The sequence below is a fragment of the Chlorocebus sabaeus genome, chromosome 7, assembly GCF_047675955.1.
Source record: "Chlorocebus sabaeus isolate Y175 chromosome 7, mChlSab1.0.hap1, whole genome shotgun sequence".
Classification (NCBI taxonomy): Eukaryota; Metazoa; Chordata; class Mammalia; order Primates; family Cercopithecidae; genus Chlorocebus; species Chlorocebus sabaeus.
The window spans coordinates 79,010,499-79,025,519 of NC_132910.1; the positions used below are offsets into that span (position 1 = coordinate 79,010,499).

Consider the following 15,021-nt stretch of genomic DNA (forward strand, 5'->3'; position numbering starts at 1 on the left):
ATAATAGCAGAGATGTCCAGCTTTCTACTGAAAAAATTTGTAAATGTTTTCATTTCCCCAAAATCTTTAAAATATCAGGAAACAGGACAATGCTCAGAATGCAAAATGAAGCAAAGCTGTTAGTTAACAGTGGCAATTCTCATTATGGAACTGAAAATTAAAGGTTCCCATGAGCACAAAACATAAATAATTCTTAAATCATCCTAAATTTATTTGTCTTTGTTCTATTCTGCAATTTATTGACAGTGGATAAGTGGTGATATTACCCATTCTGTCCAAGCAAAGTTTTCAGCTCAGAATTGAGGTTTTATGTTGCTTGAGAATCTAGTCACCTCAGGTCAAACCTTCAGGTGACAGTACAGTCTTTTCCTATGATAGTAATTCTAAAATATAAACTACTAAGAAAATTAAAATGAGAAATGAGTTTGGGAAGATGAAAATGTTTTGAAGATAGATGGTAGTGATGGTTGCACAACATTACTGTACTTAATGCCACTGAATCATACACTTAAAAATGGTTAAAACGGACAGGTGTGGGGACTCATGTCCGTAATCACAGTTATTCGGGAGGCCATGTCAGGAGGATCACTTCAACCCAGGAGTTCAAGATCATCTGGGGCAACATAAGAAGACTCTGTCTCTTCAAAAAATAAAAGAAATTAGCCATTCAAGACCAACCTGACTAACATGGAGAAGCTGCATCTCTACTTAAAATACAAAATTAGCTGGGTGTGGTGGTGCATGCCTGTAATCCCAGCTACTCAGGAGGCTGAGGCAGGAGAATCGCCTGAACCTGGGAGGCGGAAGTTGCAGTGAGCCGAGATCACGCCATTGCACTCCAGCCTGGGCAACAAGAGCAAAACTCCGTCTCTCAAAAAAAAAAAAAAGAAAGAAAGAAAGAAAGAAATTAGTCAGGTGTGATAGCACATGCCTGTAGTCCCAGCTGCTTGGGATGCTGAGGTGGGAGGATTGCTTGAGCCCAGGAGGTCTGGGCTGCAGTGAGCCATAATTGTGTCACTGCACTCCACCTTGGGCTAAAAAGTGAGACCTTGTCTCTAAAAAAAAAATAATAATGGTTAAAATTGTAAATTTTATGATATGTATATTCTACCACAGTTTAAAAAAAAAAGAAGTCGTACAGGTTAAAAGAAAAAACATAAAACATTAAATGAGGAACAAAATACTACAATTAAGAAAAAAACAAAGGCCAGTTGCAATGGCTCATGCCTGTAATCCCAGCACTTTGGGAGGCTAAGGCAGGAGGATCGCTTGAGTCTAGGAGTTTGAGACCAGCCTAGGCAACATAGCGAGACCCCATGTCTACAAAAAATAAAAAATTAGCTGGGCTTGGTAGCAGATACCTGTAATCCCAGCTACTTGGGAGGCTAAAGTGGGAGGATCACTTGAGCCCAGGAAGTTAAGGCTTCAGTGAGCTGTGATCATGCTGCAGCACTCCATCCTAGGTAACAGCAATACCCTGTCTCAAAAAAAAAAAAAAAGACAAATAGAGAAAACTATCTGCGCATTTGTGTTTTTTGTTTTCTGGCATGGATTGACTTGACTTGTTAGTATCAACATTTTAATGAGTCAGATTCTATCATATACTAAAAGTTTTTTAAAAAGACAACATAAACTATTTTATTGATTCATCAACAGCTTGTACAGCCAAGCATTTCTTTTGCAAAGAGGAAAAGTCAGAGCTATATCTAAAGAGTTATTTCTTTTGGCCGGGCACGGTGTCTCACACCTGTAATCCCAGAACTTTGGGAGGTTGGGGCGGGTGGATCACAAGGTCAGAAGTTTGAGACCAGTCTGGCCAACATAGTGAAACGCCATCTTTGCTAAAAATACAAAAATTAACCAGGCACAGTGGCGTGGACCTGTAGTCCTAGCTAGTCAGGAGGCTGAGGCAGGAGAAGCACTTGAAGTCGGGAGGCAGAGGTTGCAGTGAGCCGAGATCGTGCCACCGCACTCCAGCCTGGGTGACAGAGCGAGACTCTGTTCCTTTTTTCTCTTTTTCTTTTTTTTTTTTTTTTGAGACGGAGTCTCACTGTGTCGCCCAGGCTGGAGTGCGGTGGTACGATCTTGGCTCACTGCAACCTCTGCCTCCTGGGTTGTAGTGCTTCTCCTGCCTCAGCCTCCCGAGTAGCTGGGATTACAGGCATTCGCCACCATACCTGGCTAATTTTATTTGTATTTTTAGTAGAGACAGGGTTCTTCCATGTTGGTCAGGCTGGTCTCGAACTCCCAACCTCAGGTGATCCACCTTCCTCAGCCTCCCAAACTGCTGGGATTATAGGCATGAGCCACTGCGCTCGGCTAATAGTTACTTCTTTTAAGACTTACTCATATACGGTGGTGTCTCTACAAGATAAGAAAATTCCTTTATGTATTTATAAAATTGTGATATTGAACAAGGTAAAGAATAGTGACAATAAATTCTGTGTTTATGTTGTATTTAATATTTTAATATCCTAACAGAAAGCAGATTTACAATATCTTTGTAGTGTTTGGACAACTTAATTTAGTTAATTACAATTTGAATGTTAAAATTTCGACAGATCTTTTCTCTCAAATAATTTGTGTAAAATTTTTAAGAATTGAAAGTTTTTATTGAAAGCCCTTTAAAGAGAATTTTATTGATAAGTCTTTGCTTTTAAAAATAGGTTCCAATTTATTGTGCCTAAAGAATGGAACAGCAAATATAGGCCTGTATGCATTCATCTTGCTGGAACAGGAGATCATGTAAGACTTTATTATAATGCCTTAATCTCCAGATAATTTGTTAACATGTTCTCCTTAACAGATGTGGCTACTGTATTCTTTTGAGTATGTGTTCTTTTCTTTCCTTAGCATTACTGGAGGCGACGAACACTAATGGCCCGTCCTATGATTAAAGAAGCCCGAATGGCTTCTTTATTGTTAGAAAACCCTTATTATATCCTTTTGTGATATCTAAGAAATCTTTTGCCTTGTTTATTTATTAATATAGTTAGTCATCAAAATAAATGATAGTAACCAAGTTTTCTAAACCAGTTAAATTTAGTCATCAGTTCAGAAAATACTTAAGAAGCAATAATCAAAAGGAGAGAAAGACTATTTCATGCCTCTTAAAAATTAACATAAGGATTGTACTTCTATTGTGCAGTAAAGAAATTGTACTTCTATTTCTTGGGAGACTTATGCTAGATTTTTAATATTAGTAAGTCAAATGTTTACTATTAAGGAAACACTCATGTTTTAAATGCATTTACAGTATCAGTTGAGGTTTAGACAGTTCTTAACTTAATTTTCAAGATGACGTCAGACTATTCACAGAAGAAGAAATGAAACTGATGCACAGATATAAAGAAATGTCCAACGTTGCTGGTAATAAATGTAGAGTTAAAACAATAATGATCAACTATTTAAGAAAAAAACACAGTACTGGTGAGGCTGCTTTGAAATGGGCACTCTTGTTATTAATGACGGAAAATTAGTTCAACCCTTTGGGAAAACATTTTTTACCATGTGTATCAGGAGCTTTGAAACATCATATCCCTTGACAAAATGATTTTGATTCTGGGAAATTTATTCTAAGGATAAAAACTAAGAAATAATTAAATAACAAAAACATGTTTGTATAGCTTTAGTTTAGACAGTAAAGCATTAGAAATAGCTCAGTGTCTAAAATAGAAATAGTTATGTAAACTGTGGTTCATAATATTGGAATTTTATGCAATTGCTTGTGTTACATTTATTTCTCTACCTGTGTTATATTTATTTCTCTACTGCTTACTACCTTTGTGACCTTGGCTATTACATAAACTTTTAATACCTCAATTTTCTCATTGATAAATAGGAATAATCTCTTAGGTTATTGAGGTTATTAAATGATTAATACTATCTAGAACAGTCCCTGATAAATAATAAGCATTCAGTAAGTTTTAACTATTATTATTAAAAAGTTTACAATAATGTATGACAAGTATTTCTGATGTGAAAATAGGATATAGGCCAGGTGCAGTGGCTCACGCCTGTAATCCCAGCACTTTGGGAGGCTGAAGTGGGCACATCATCTGAGGTCAGGAGTTCAAGACTAGCCTGGCCAACATGGTGAAACCCCATCTCTGCTAAAAATATAAAATTAACCTGGCATGCTGGCACATGCCTGTAATCCCAACTTCTCAGGAGGCTGAGGCAGGAGAATCACTTGAATCCAGGGGACAGGTTGCAGTGAGCCAAGATCACGCCATTGCACTCCAGCCTGGGCAAAAAGAGTAAAACTCTGTCTCAAAAAAAAAAAAAGAAAAGAAAATAGGATATAGACTCTATGGTGTGGCACAGGTATGCAAAAAAACTAAAAACAAAATCCAAAGCAAAAACTGTGCATTGGCCTGGCACGGTGGCTCAACGCCTGTAATCCCAGCACTTTGGGAGACCGAGGCAGGAGGATCACCTGAGGTCAGGAGTTTGAGACCAGCCTGGACAACATGGCAAAACTCCATCTCTACTGAAAATACAAAAATTAGCTGGGTATAGTGGCATGCGCCTGTAATCCCAGCTACTTGGGAGGCTGAGGCAGGAGAATCGCTTGAATCCAAGAGGCAGAAGTTGCAGTGAGCTGCCTGCACTCCAACCTAGGCGACAGAGCAAGATTATGCCTCAAAAAAAAAAAAAAAAAAAAAAAAAAAAAAGTGTACATAAAGAGAAATATACCAAAATGTAATCTGGTTGTCTGTAGATTAAGTAGTTGTTCTTTAATCTGCTTTTTAGTACTTTTTGGATTTTCTATAATAAAAATTATATAAATGAAAAAATCAATAAACTTCATTTAAAATTTAAATTGAAGATTGTACAACCCTGTTAATTTACTGAAAACATTAATAGGTATACTTTATTGGCTGAATTATGTGATATATGATGATATCAATAAAGCTGGGGGTTTTTTTAATAAAAAGGAAAATAATTAAGTTGAAAATTTAAGAACTAAACAGCCTACTTAAGAGAATTAGAATGGAGTTATTTCAGTATTAAATTGTAGAAAATTTAACTACTTAATGTACTCTCAAACAAAATTATTTAATTATTTTAAAACTTTCTCTTTGACCCACATTCTTAAATGGCTGCAGGAAACCCAAGGACCAAGTGTAAGTATATATCACCTTCATTTTTGCAGTCTTTTTACCAAATATCCAGCAGTATTAAAATTTTGGTTGCCTTCAGTTAACCATTTCTAAATTGAATATCTAAATATTATGGGGGGAGTTCTGTTGTAAAACTGTAGTATGAATACTGACTTTAATTTTTATTTTTAAGATTTTTGCATTTTAATGTCTGTTAAGGAAATACAATAAAAAATTTTAATAGGTAGACTTAATATATAGTTTAGTTGTGAAACTGTAAATGAAGAAATGATAAAACCCTTTCCTTTTTTGGTTTTTATTGTTTTGCTTTTTTTTTTTTTTTGAGACGGAGTCATTCCATCGCCCAGGCTGGAGTGCACTGGTGCGATCTCAGCTCACTGCAAACTCTGCCTCCGGCGTTCGAGCGATTCTCCTGTCTTAGCCTCCCAAGTAGCTGGAATTATAGACATGCACCACCACACCCGGCTAATTTTTGTATGTTTAGTAGAGATGGGCTTTCACCATGTTGGTCAGGCTGGTCTCAAACTCCTAACCTCAAGTGATCCGCCCACCTTGGCCTCCCAAAGTGCTGGGATTACAGGCGTCAGCCACCGTGCCCAGCCTACCTTTTCCTTTTTAAGGTACATTTACATTGTGTAATTAGACACTTTATTGTTACAATGAATAGTATAGAAAATCTGAAGATAGGCCGGGTGCGGTGGCTCACGCCTGTAATCCCAGCACTTTGGGAGGCCGAGGCAGGCGGATCACAAGATCAGGATATCAAGACCACGGTGAAACCCCGTCTCTACTAAAAATACAAGAAATTAGCCAGGTGCGGTGGCGGGCCCCTGTAGTCCCAGCTACTCAGGAGGCTGAGGCAGGAGAACCGTGTAACCCGGGAAGCGGAGCTTGCAGTGAGCCGAGATCGCTCCACTGCCCTCCAGCCTGGATGACAGAGCAAGACTCTGTCTCAAAAAAAAAAAAAAAGAAAATCTGAAGATAAACTTTCTCTTTTCATTCTTTTAAAATGATAAACTTCAAGGCGTTTCCATAATCTATACTGTGTTTCGTTTGGTTTATTCAATAAATATTTGAACCTAGACCCTGGAAATACTGCAACAATAAGACAACATTTTCTCATAAAGTTTGTATGTGGGAGATAGATAACAATAAATAAGGTGATTTCAGATTTTTAGCAATACCCAATGAATGAAGTAAAGCAGGGCAATTGTATAAAGAGTAATATGGGGTGCAGTGTAGTAACAGTATTATATATGAAAACATAATATAATGAGAAGGAGCCACCTGCATGAAGACTTGGAAGAAGATCAGCCACAGAGAAGGAAAAGTAAATGAAAAGCCCCATGTAAGCATCAGGAGGGGAGAGTAGTACAAGATGAGGTCAGAAAGATAGGCAAGGGCTGGGTGCAGTGGCTCACACCTATAATCCCAGCACTTTGGGAGTCCAAGGTGGGTGGGTCACTTGGGGTCAGTAGTTCGAAACCAGCCTGACCAACATGGTAAAACCCTGTCTCTACTAAAAATAAAAAAATTAGCCAGGTGTGGTGGTATGCACCTATAGCCCCAGCTACTGGGGAGGCCAAGGCGGGAGAATCACTTGAACCCAGGAGGCGGAGGTTGCAGTGAGCCAGTACCATGCCGCTGCACTCCAGCCTAGACCACAGAACAAGACTCCGTCTAAAAAAAAAAAAAAAAAAAAAAAGACAAGGACCAGATTGTGAAAGGCCATCATGCTTTGAATGTGAATGATCTGAAAGTGCAATGGGAAGTGTCTAGAGGACTTCAAGCAGATGAGTGGCCTGATTTATATTTTTTAAGACCTACTTTGGTTTACTGGGGCAAGAGTAGCAACAGAGAAAACAAGCCGGGCGCCGTGGCTCACGCCTGTAATCCCAGCACTTTGGGAGGCCGAGGCGGGTGGATCACAAGGTCAGGAGATCGAGGCCATCCTGGCTAACACGGTGAAACCCTGTCTCTACTGAAAAATACAAAAAATTAGCCGGGGGTGGTGGCGGGTGCCTGTAGTCCCAGCTGCTGGGGAGGCTGAGGCAGGAGAATCACGTGAAGCCGGGAGGCGGAGCTTGCAGTGAGCAGAGATCATGCCACTGCACTCCAGCCTGGGCAACAGAGTGAAGACTCCGTCTCAAAAAATAAAATAAATAAATAAATAAAGCAACAGAGAAAACAAATAGGAAACTATTGGAATGGTGCAGGAAAGAGTAGTGACTTTAGGTAGCAGTGGAAATGGAGAGAAGTTTTCCTGGGTTCAAGATATATTTAAGTTTAAATAATAGGACTTGTTTATGAATTGGATGTTGTGGGAGGGAAATCAAAAGTTCTGGGCGGGGTGCGGTGGTTCACGCCTATAATCCCAGCACTTTGGGAAGCCAAGGTGGGCAGATCACAAAGTCATGAGATCAACACCATCCTGGCTAACACCCTGAAACCCCATCTCTACTAAAAATACAAAAAAGCCGGGCCTGGTGGCAGGCGCCTGTAGTCCCAGCTACTCGGGAGGCTGAGGCAGGAGAGTGCCGTGAACCCAGGAGGCGGAGCTTGCAGTGAGCCGAGATCACCCCATTGCACTCCAGCTTGGATGACAAGCGCGAAACTCCATCTCAAAAAAAAAAGCCAGAAATGGTGGTGCACACCTGTAGTCCCAGCTACTCAGAAGGCTGAGGTTGAGAATCACCTGAGCCCGGGAAGTCGAGGCTGCCGTGAGCCATGATCAAGCCACTTCACTGCAGCCTGGGCAATGAGAGTGAGACCCAGTCTCAAAGAAAAAAGAAATGGTTTGCAATTTAAATCACAGATACTTCTCTCTTGCGCATTCTTTCTTTTTAAAAAGCCATCTTAAGTCTGTTTTCAGCAAAAATGCTGAAACAATTTGAGACCGAGTCTACCGTTATAAATAACCACTGTCCCAGAATTTCATATCAGTAACTTCTAAAAGAGCAAACTGGGAGACCTGAGAATTCAAGGCTCCCATACAAGGCTAAAAGAAAAAGTTGGGGAAATTGTGTAATCATAAATAGAAAAATGACTTGAGGATAGGAAACAAAGATAAGAATAAATGGATTTTTTTTCTGATGAAGTATGACTATGATCTGTTTGGATGAAGGATAGCATAGTTTCCATAAACAGAAACTCTACCTTCTGGACTTAGAGCTCCGAGAGAACTTGGTAGGACAGTGGCAGTAAGGTCTTTGGGAGCCAAGATTTTGTTTTTCATGCTTGGCATTCCTTCTGGCACCTGGTTCTTTGCACATATTATGTGTAGGCATACGATAAATAATCATTGGTAAAATGAATTTTTGTAACTTTGGCAAGGTTTCATCCAGTAACCAGTTATGTGTGTCTTAATACAAGTTGCATTTTGAAAAATAGATTCTAATTTGGTCATTTTAGTATAAAATAAAATATATTTCAATCACTGTATACGGATGGTTCTAGGACCCAAAAGGATATATTTAAATACTTTTGTTTGTTTGTTTGTTTTTGTTTGAGATGGAGTCTCACTCTGTCACCCAGGCTGGAGTGCAGTGGCATGATGTCTGGCTCACTGTAACCTCCACCTCCTGGGCTCAAGCGATTCTCCTGCCTCAGCCTCCTGAGTAGCTGAGATTACAGGCACGCGCCACCACACCTGGCTAATTTTTGTATTTTTAGTAGAGACAGGGTTTTACCCTGTTGGTCAGGCTGGTCTCGAACACCTGACCTCGTGATCTGCCCGCCTTGGCCTCCCAAAGTATTGGGATTACAGGTGTGAGCCACTGCGCCCAGCTTAAGTACTTTTTATAAGGAAATATACTTCTGTGTAAAATTAGCTTCTAAAAATGAAATTCCAGTTGAATTGGTCTTTATTTAAAACATGTATATTTATAAAAACGTATTTGTTTTATATTTTATTATATTCATAAATTGTGTATTTTGTGAAAATAAGCAACATATTTAAGATTTCAGTAATACATGAGCCTAGTGTTTGGTTAAATTCTTTATTTATGTTGCCTTTTTTAAAAGTTATGCTTGGCCAGGCGCAGTGGCTCTTGCCTGTAATCCTGCCAGCACTTTGGGAGGCCAAGGTGGGCAGATCACGAGGTCAGGAGATCAAGACCACAAGGTCAGGAGATCAAGACCATCCTGGCTAACATGATGAAACCCCGTCTCTACTAAAAATACAAAAAATTAGCTGGGTGTGGTTGCAGGCGCCTGTAGTCCCAGCTACTTGGGAGGCTGAGGCAGGAGAATGGCCTGAACCCGGGAGTGAAGTGAGCCGAGATCACGCCACTGCACTCCAGCCTAGCTCCATCTCAAAAAAATAAATAAAATAAAATAAAAGTTATGCTTTAAGCCTGGGCGTGGTGGCTCACACCTGGAATCCCAGCACTTTGGGAGGCCAAGGCAGGCGGATCACTTGAGCTCAGGAATTCAAGACCAGTCTGGCCAACATGGCGAAACCCTGTCTCTGCTAAAAATACAAAAATTAGCCAGGCGTGGTGGCACACGCCTGTAATCCCAGCTACTCAGGAGGCTGAGACAGGAGAATCGCTTGAACCCAGGAGGTGGAGGCTGCAGTGAGCCAAGATCATGACACTGCACTCCAGCCTGGGCAACAGAGCAACACTGTCTCAAAGAAAAAAAAAAGTTATGCTTTAAATTCTATTATAATAATTTCAGTAAAGATTATGTGCTATAGAACAGGAACACAATTTTTGTTAAGTTTTAGGTGATTTGATGTGTAATCCAATGTTAGCAGCTGTCTAATTCCTTTTTCTTTTTTCTTTTTTTGAGACAAGGTCTCACTCTGTTGCCCAGGCTGTAGTACAGTGGTGCAATCTCAGCTCACTGCAGCCTCTACCTCCCAGGTTCAAGCGATTTTCATGCCTCAGTTTTCCACGTAGCTGAGATCACAGGCATGCGCCACCATGCCCTGCTAATTTTTGTATTTTTAGTAAAGACAAGGTTTCACCATGTTGCCCAGTCTTGTCTTGAACTCCTGACCTCAAGTGATCCCCCTGCCTCAGCCTCCCAAAGTGCTGGGATTACAGGTGTGAGCCACCACACCTGGCCCTAATTCCAATTTATTACATTGTTTTACCTAACTATCTGGTCCTTTAAAAGAAATACATGAAGTCTGGCAGCCTGTTGTAAATTTGCACATATTAGCATGTAAATACATAAAATAATCATTTTCTATTTTGTTTTGTGAGGGTAGGAGGTCCAGCTTAAAAAATGTGTCTGACCTTTTTGTGATGGGAGGAGCTCTTGTTTTAGAATCTGCAGCTCTCTTGCACTGGCTAGAGAGGGAAGGTTACGGCCCTTTAGGAATGACTGGAATATCCATGGGAGGACACGTAAGCCTTTTTATTTCTGCTTACATTTAATTATGTTTATGTTTATAAGATCTAGAGAACCTGGTTATTTTAAAAATTCACTTTAGGTATAGAATTAGTTTTGGTAAAAGTAGGAAGCAGAAACAGATTCCAAACTCTTATTCCAATTATGAAGTAATGATGTTAATTTTTTGCATGATTTATATAGACACTGTACTGTTCCACAGTTGTATCTCAGGTATTAGATTTAATATTTTATTACAAATTAATTATAAAATTTAACTTTTCAAGTCTCAAGTATAAATGCCCAATTTTGCTGTTACATTGGTCAAGATAGCTGAATTGGAAAATACTTTCCATTTATCTATCTCCCTAGTACCACCAACCTATTTTACTTTTTGTCTGCCTTTTAGAGTGTACTAAAATGGATTCCTAATTGCTTTTCTGTCTCTAGTCTTTTATTAATCTTTTTCTTTTTTTTTTTTTTTTTTTTTTTGAGACGGAGTCTTGCTCTGTTGCCCAGGCTGGAATGCAGTGGCTTGATCTTGGATCACTGCAAGCTCTGCCTCCTGGGTTCATGCCATTCTCCTGCCTCAGCCTCCCGAGTAGCTGGGACTACAGGTGCCCATCACCACCCGGCTAATTTTTTGTATTTTTAGTAGAGACGGGGTTTCACCATGTTAGCCAGGATGGTCTCGATCTCCTGACCTCATGATCCACCCGTCTCAGCCTCCCGAAGTGCTGGGATTACGGGCATGAGCCACCAAGCCCAGCCTCTTATTGATCTTTTCCTTAACCATTTCTCCTCCACACCCTAACTACAGTGATCTTTCTAAGTCTTGTCTTTGTTCTGTCTTGTTCAAAACCTGCCAAAAGCTTGTGTGCACACTGGGCTCCAGCTGTGTCACATGCTAGCATCCCTCTAGTGCTCCCTTATTCCCTTTCACCTAGCTGAGTAATAGCTTATCCTTCTGTTTCAGCTGTGACACCCAGCCTTACCTCCAGACTATACTTGAAACTCTCATTAGTAACTTTTTACTGTACTTTACTGACTTGTTCAGCAGTCTGTTTTCTCCATGAAGCAGTTGAGACATAGAGGGCCAGGAATATGCTCTGATTTATTACATGGCACATATTAGTCACTCAGTACATTTTTTAAAAATTATTAGTATTTTGTTTGTGTGTGGGCTCAAGTGATCCACACAGGTTGGCCTCCCAAAGTTTTAGGATTATAGGTATGAGCCACTGCACCTGGCCTAAAAAATAATCATACCCCAACCTAGGCAACATAGTAGTAAGATCCTGTCTCTACAAAAAAATTGTTTAAAAAATTAGGCATGGTGGCACATCTCTGTAGTTGTGGCTACATGGGAGGCTGAGGGGGAGCCCCCGAGTTTGAGTCTGCAGTGAGCTGTGATCATACCACTGCACTCCAGATTAGGTGACCCAGATAGAAGTGAGATTCTATCTCAAAATAATAATAATAATTATTATTATATGAAGTTTCTATATTTCTCTTGAATTTGAAATTAAGTTCAAAAACACTCAAATTTAAAACTACACTGGGCGCAGTGGTTCACACCTGTAATCCCAGCACTTCGGGATGCTGAGGCAGGCACATCACCTGAGGTCAGGAGTTCAAGACCAGTCAGACCAACATGGTAAAACCCCATCTCTACTAAAAATGCAAAAATTAGCCAGGTGTGGTGGCACACGCCTGTAATCCCAGCTACTCAGGAGGCTGAGGCAGGAGAATCGCTTGAACCTGGGAAGCGGAAGTTGCAGTGAGCTGAGATTGCGCCACTGCACTCCAACCTGAGCAACAGAGCAAGACTCCATCTCAAAAAAAAAAGAAAAATTCAAAACAACTACCTGACAGTGAAACAGAAGATGGAAAAGGATTTATATTCCTACCTAGTAGTGTTTCCATTGTTATCACCTAGGTCAGGTCCTTATAACTTTCACCTGGATTACTCTCTATTAACTGGTCTTCCTACCTCAACTCTCCCCTTCTCTATTCAGTCGTGTAAACTACTATCATGTTACCTTCTTTGAATCACTTCTTTGACAATACTACTCCTTTGCTCAGACCTCTTTATTAATTCTCGATTATCTATAGAACAAAGGACCTCTAATCTGATCCTGATCAATCTTTCTAGCCCTACATATCTCCCTCACTCCATTGGCCACATGTGCCTATTGACCATCCCAACTGAAGCATATTGGTTATTTCCCTATGAGACCCTGTGCATTCTCACCATCTTGCCTTTGATCATACTGATTTATTTCTATGGAAGACAAGACCCTATCTTTCATTCCTCTAGAAGACTCACCCATTTCATGAAGCCTGCCTTTCCCTTCTGATTCCTCCAGCCCAGAAGGGAAAGTAACTTTTCCAGAAGATAAAGTTCTCCCTTCTCCAAAAGGGAGAGTAATTTTCCCTTCTCTAATCACACACCATTACATTATTTTATATCTATTATATAATCTGCTTTGTGGTTTCCCAAATTCTTTGCATACTCAGTCCACCTCAATGGTCTGTTTTATAGTTGTGATTTTGCTGTATCTGAGTAAGTCACTTAAGTAATGAGTGTGTTTATCCTGCTGCCCAGCATCTACATCTCGGCATCTTTGCTCCATATTTACACAGTAGAAAGTAGCTCTCAGTGAATGGTCTTGAGGTTACTTAAAGTTTTCTATTACATTTTATTGCTTTCTAAGGGGGAAATTAAATGTTGTTGAATTTTTGATTTGGGAAGTTTAATGAGGTTGCTAGACAGTCTCACAAATGTTTGCAGACTTTGTGTTTATCTGACCAACTTACTGCACTGAATGCTTATTAATATTAAATATTTTTATTTTACTGAATAGAAACTCTACAGAAGCTCTCTAAACTATCTGTTATATTACAGATGGCTTCCTTAGCGGTATCCAACTGGCCTAAGCCCATGCCATTGATTCCATGCCTGTCTTGGTCCACAGCATCTGGGGTCTTCACTACGGTAATTTAATTGTAATTAATATTAGGTAGCTATATATAATTAGAGGTAATTGTTTTGGGGGTCCCCAAAACCACCCTCAGCTTTGGTGATTCATGGAAGGAATTATAGGACTCCTGAGTCGTATGATGATATAGTCGTAATCATGATTAAGGCTTAACTACAACAAAAGAAACCAAGAACAAGCTTCCGAGATTCCTCTCCTAATGGAGTGTTACAGTTCATGCTTAATTCTTCCAGCAATAATTATTGACAGTAAGTGCAAAGCGCTGTCCATCAGTGAAGCTCCCCTGAGCCTTGCAGTCCAGAGTTTTTATCAAGGGTTAGTGACTTGGATAACTTCTGCCTAGCATGCACCAAAAATTCAGAAGGAAAGCAGGTGTTCAGCAGAAACTGCATTGTTCATATAAGCAGTTTAGATACAGTGACACAGTCTTATCTTTTAGGAAAAGTTTTATATAAGTATAGAAAGCTGTTTATTGGTCAATTTCCCAGACTCTAGTTAAGGGCCAACCTTACACGCAGGCGAAAGATAGGCAGTCTCAGGCCGGGAGCGGTGGCTCACACCTGTAATCCTAGCACTTTGGGAGGCTGAGGCTGGTGGACCACCTGAGGTCAGAAGTTCGAGATCAGCCTGGACAACTTGGTGAAACTCTGTCTCTACTAAAAATACAAAAATTAGCTGGGCATGGTGGCACATGCCTGTAGTCTCAGCTACTTGGGAGGCAGAGGCAGGAGAATCACTTGAACCCGGAAGGCGGAGGTTGCAGTGAGCTGAGATAGTGCCATTGCACTCCAGCCCAGGCAACAGAGTGAGACTTCGTCTGCCAAAAAAAAAAAAAAAGATAGGTAGTCTCACACAGTAATAATAATAAAAGTATTGGGCAAATTGCCTTATGATGTGGTTTGATCTTAATTTAGCTTATTATTTCAGGGTGTGTTGAGTAAATCAATTAATTGGCGGGAGCTGGAAAAGCAATATTATACCCAGACAGTTTATGAAGAAGAAATTATTCACATGCTTGAATACTGTGGAGTAAGTATTTCACTTTCCACCCAACATTGGTGGAGGGGGGAGTTGATTGTATATTTAATGATTCAGGTTTTTAAAGAGAATAGCAAATTTTTAAAAACATAGCTAGCCGTACATACTATTTTTTAACTTCAAAAATTTTTCATTTTTTCCCGGGCATGGTGAGTGACATCTGTAATCCGAGCACCTTGGGATGCCCGAAGTGGGTTGATCACTTGAGGTCAGGAGTTTGAGACTAGCCCAGCCAAACCCATCTCTAAACACCATCTCTGTAAAAATAGAAAAATTAACCGCATGTGTTGTTGGATGCCTGTAATCCTAGCTATTCAGGAGGCTAAGGCAGGAGAATCTCTTGAACTTGGGAGTTGTAGGTTGCAGTGAACCAAGACTGTGCCACTGCACTCCAGCCTGGGTGACAGAGTGAGACTCTTTCTTAAAAATAAACAAATAAAAATTATTTTAAAATAAAACACAGATACAGAGAATCATGCAAAGCATATATGTGGTTTACTACATTTATTAAAAGG

The 15,021-nt window shown here is 40.0% G+C and overlaps 1 protein-coding gene across 8 annotated transcripts in view; it reads left to right on the top strand.

Moving 5' to 3' along the window:
- Positions 1-15,021, top strand: part of ABHD18 (abhydrolase domain containing 18) — a 71,155-nt gene that overhangs the window by 39,880 nt on the left and 16,254 nt on the right. For 5 of the 8 annotated variants that reach the window (XM_073017623.1, XM_073017619.1, XM_073017620.1 and 2 more), the window contains 3 exons: positions 10,345-10,483; positions 13,375-13,464; positions 14,396-14,497. In XM_073017623.1, the coding sequence (XP_072873724.1) occupies positions 10,345-10,483; positions 13,375-13,464; positions 14,396-14,497 (331 nt within the window). Of the gene's footprint in view, positions 1-2,666; positions 2,746-2,853; positions 2,939-3,296; positions 3,370-5,101; positions 5,130-10,344; positions 10,484-13,374; positions 13,465-14,395; positions 14,498-15,021 lie in introns of those variants that run through there. The other 3 variants (XM_073017624.1, XM_037991812.2, XM_037991815.2) reach the window with 3 other exon arrangements.